Source organism: Scyliorhinus canicula, chromosome 3 (assembly GCF_902713615.1).
Source record: "Scyliorhinus canicula chromosome 3, sScyCan1.1, whole genome shotgun sequence".
In the NCBI taxonomy this organism is placed as follows: domain Eukaryota; kingdom Metazoa; phylum Chordata; class Chondrichthyes; order Carcharhiniformes; family Scyliorhinidae; genus Scyliorhinus; species Scyliorhinus canicula.
The window spans coordinates 41,992,405-41,994,764 of NC_052148.1; the positions used below are offsets into that span (position 1 = coordinate 41,992,405).

At 46.4% G+C, this 2,360-nt stretch overlaps 1 protein-coding gene across 1 annotated transcript; it reads right to left on the minus strand.

Annotated features, from left to right (window-relative positions):
• Nucleotides 1–285: 285 nt before the first annotated feature.
• On the minus strand, nt 286–600 carry LOC119963700 (60S acidic ribosomal protein P1-like). Its single transcript, XM_038793016.1, has one exon. It carries the CDS (start codon nt 598–600, stop codon nt 286–288), a length of 315 nt encoding a protein of 104 aa, XP_038648944.1.
• Nucleotides 601–2,360: the final 1,760 nt, after the last annotated feature.

Sequence of the window (2,360 nt, forward strand, 5' to 3'; positions counted from 1 at the left end):
GAGGAAACCGGAGCACCCGGAGGAAACCCACGCCGATACGGGGAGAACGTGCAGACTCCGCACAGACAGTGACCCAGCGGGGAATCGAACCTGGGACCCTGGCGCTGAGAAGCCACAGTGCTATCCACTGGCGCTACCGTGCTGCCCCAATTGCATAGGATTGCACAGAATTTTTTTCAAATCTCCTGCGTCTGCGATTGTGCAAATTCAGCAGCAGCAGCCGGCTTTTATATTCAATTTTTATTTATTTTTTGTAAATTGTAACAATGTTGTTGCACGGCACGTTCAATCAAAGAGACCAAAGCCCATGTCATTGTCAGACTCTTCAGATTCTTCCTTTTTCTCTTCAGCAGCAACAGGAGCAGTGGTGGAAACAGCTGCTGCAGCAGCTGGGGCACGATGACTAGCACCAACTTTGCAGATCAGACTATTGACGTCAATATTAGCCAATGACTTGGCAAACAGACTAGGCCAGAAAGGCTCAATGGTCACACCAGCTGTTTTAATCAGGGCATTGAGTTTGTCTTCGGTGACAGTGACCTCGTCGTTGTGCAGAATGAGCGCGTTGTAGATAAAGGCGAGTTCCGAGGTGGAGGCCATGGCGCTGGACCTCTGCGGGCGGGTCCGCCGGATGGGCAACTCCGCCTTAGCTTCATTCAGAAGAACCGAGCACTTCCGAACCGGGCAGAGCGAGCAGCAGCCGGCTTTTAACCATGCCGGCTACAAGCGGCCTTTTTACTATGTAAAAAACATGCGGCCGCACTGCGCATGCGTGCCCGATCATCAGTGCAAATGCCATGCATTCAAAACCATGCATTTTTTAAAAATGGATTTTATTACAAACATGTATTAAAGAGGTTACAGCCAATAAACACCCCGGGAAACATACTTCCCAATAATCAACTATACAGTCTGTAATGCCTGTGTATAATAATAATTTTTATTCTTGTCACAAGTCGGCTTACATTAACACTGCAGTGAAGTTACTGTGAAACTGTAGGTCCAGAGGAGGATCACAAGAATGATCCCAGGAATGAAGGGCTTCTCATATGAGGAGCAGCTGAGGACTCTGGGTCTGTACTGATGGAATTTAGAAGGATGAGGGGGTTCTCATTGAAACTTACAAAATACTGAGAGGCCTAGAGACCGTGGATGTGGAGAAGATGTTTCCACTAGTAGGAGAGACTAGAATCCAAGGGCACAGCCTCAGACTAAAGGGACGATCCTTTAAAACTGAGACGAGGAGGAATTTCTTCAGCCAGGTGGTGGTGAATCTGTGGAACTCATTGCTGCAGAAGGCTGTGGAGACCAAGTCACTGAGAGTCTTTAAGACAGAGATAGATGGGGCAGCACGGTGGTGCAGTGGTTCGCAGTGCTGCCTCACGGCGCAGAGGTCCTAGGTTCAATCCCAGCTCTGGGTCACTGTGCATGTGGAGTTTGCACATTCTCCCCGTGTTTGTGTGGGTTTCGCCCCCACAACCCAAAGATGTGCAGGGTAGGTGGATTGGCCACACTAAATTGTCACTTAATTGGAAAAAACGAATTGCGTACTCTAAATTTTTTTTTTAAAGCCAGAGATAAATAGGTTCTTGATTAATAAGGGGATCAGGTGTTAGGGGAGAAGGAAGGAGAATGGGGATGAGAAACCTATCAGCCATGATCGAATAGCTTGGAGATTCGATGGACCGAATGGCTTAATTCTGCTCCTATATTTTACGGCCTTAAATCTCAAACAATCACACCAATTTTGCTGCCGGAGAAAAAGTTGACTCTGATTGGCTGAGGTGTTGCTCCGGAGAAAGCAATGGGGAACCATAGATAATTCAAAAAATATGTAAGGCTTGAACATATTCCTTTTGTTTGCAGAGAGCAGGTTCCTGCGCGTGAGTGTATGTCTGGCATGACCCTTGTTTCAGTAACGTTCAAGGTCTGGACTATGAAGTGACTTAATAATCTGAAGCATAATAGCACAAGAGGGGATATAAAATGATGCAATAAAGAATTTCACTGCTATGTCGCTAGCTTTGAATATATTCCTCTTCCAGTCTCTCAGCTGAATTCAGAGAGACAACATGCTGAAGAAAAGAGTGTCCTGGTCAATGCAATTCCTTCAACCAACATCACTGAATAAACAAACTGTCCAGTCATTGTCACGCTACTGTTGTGCAGAAATTATACAGTTGTCCAACAAATAGGTCTACAACCAGAAGGCCAGAATAGTCCACCTGTTCTACTTCCATTTCTACCTCAATTTTTGCAGCTACCTCCTTCCTGAAGGTCCTGATCCCTTGTTGAGTGTGATGGCACCAAGTGCCCTGTTCACTGTCTGTACCTCAGCACTTGAATGCCAGTAGGCCATT

What these genes read in the sequence shown, in the direction of transcription:
- LOC119963700 (XM_038793016.1), bottom strand. Translation starts at nt 600, where the DNA reads ATGGCCTCCACCTCGGAACTCGCCTTTATCTACAACGCGCTCATTCTG.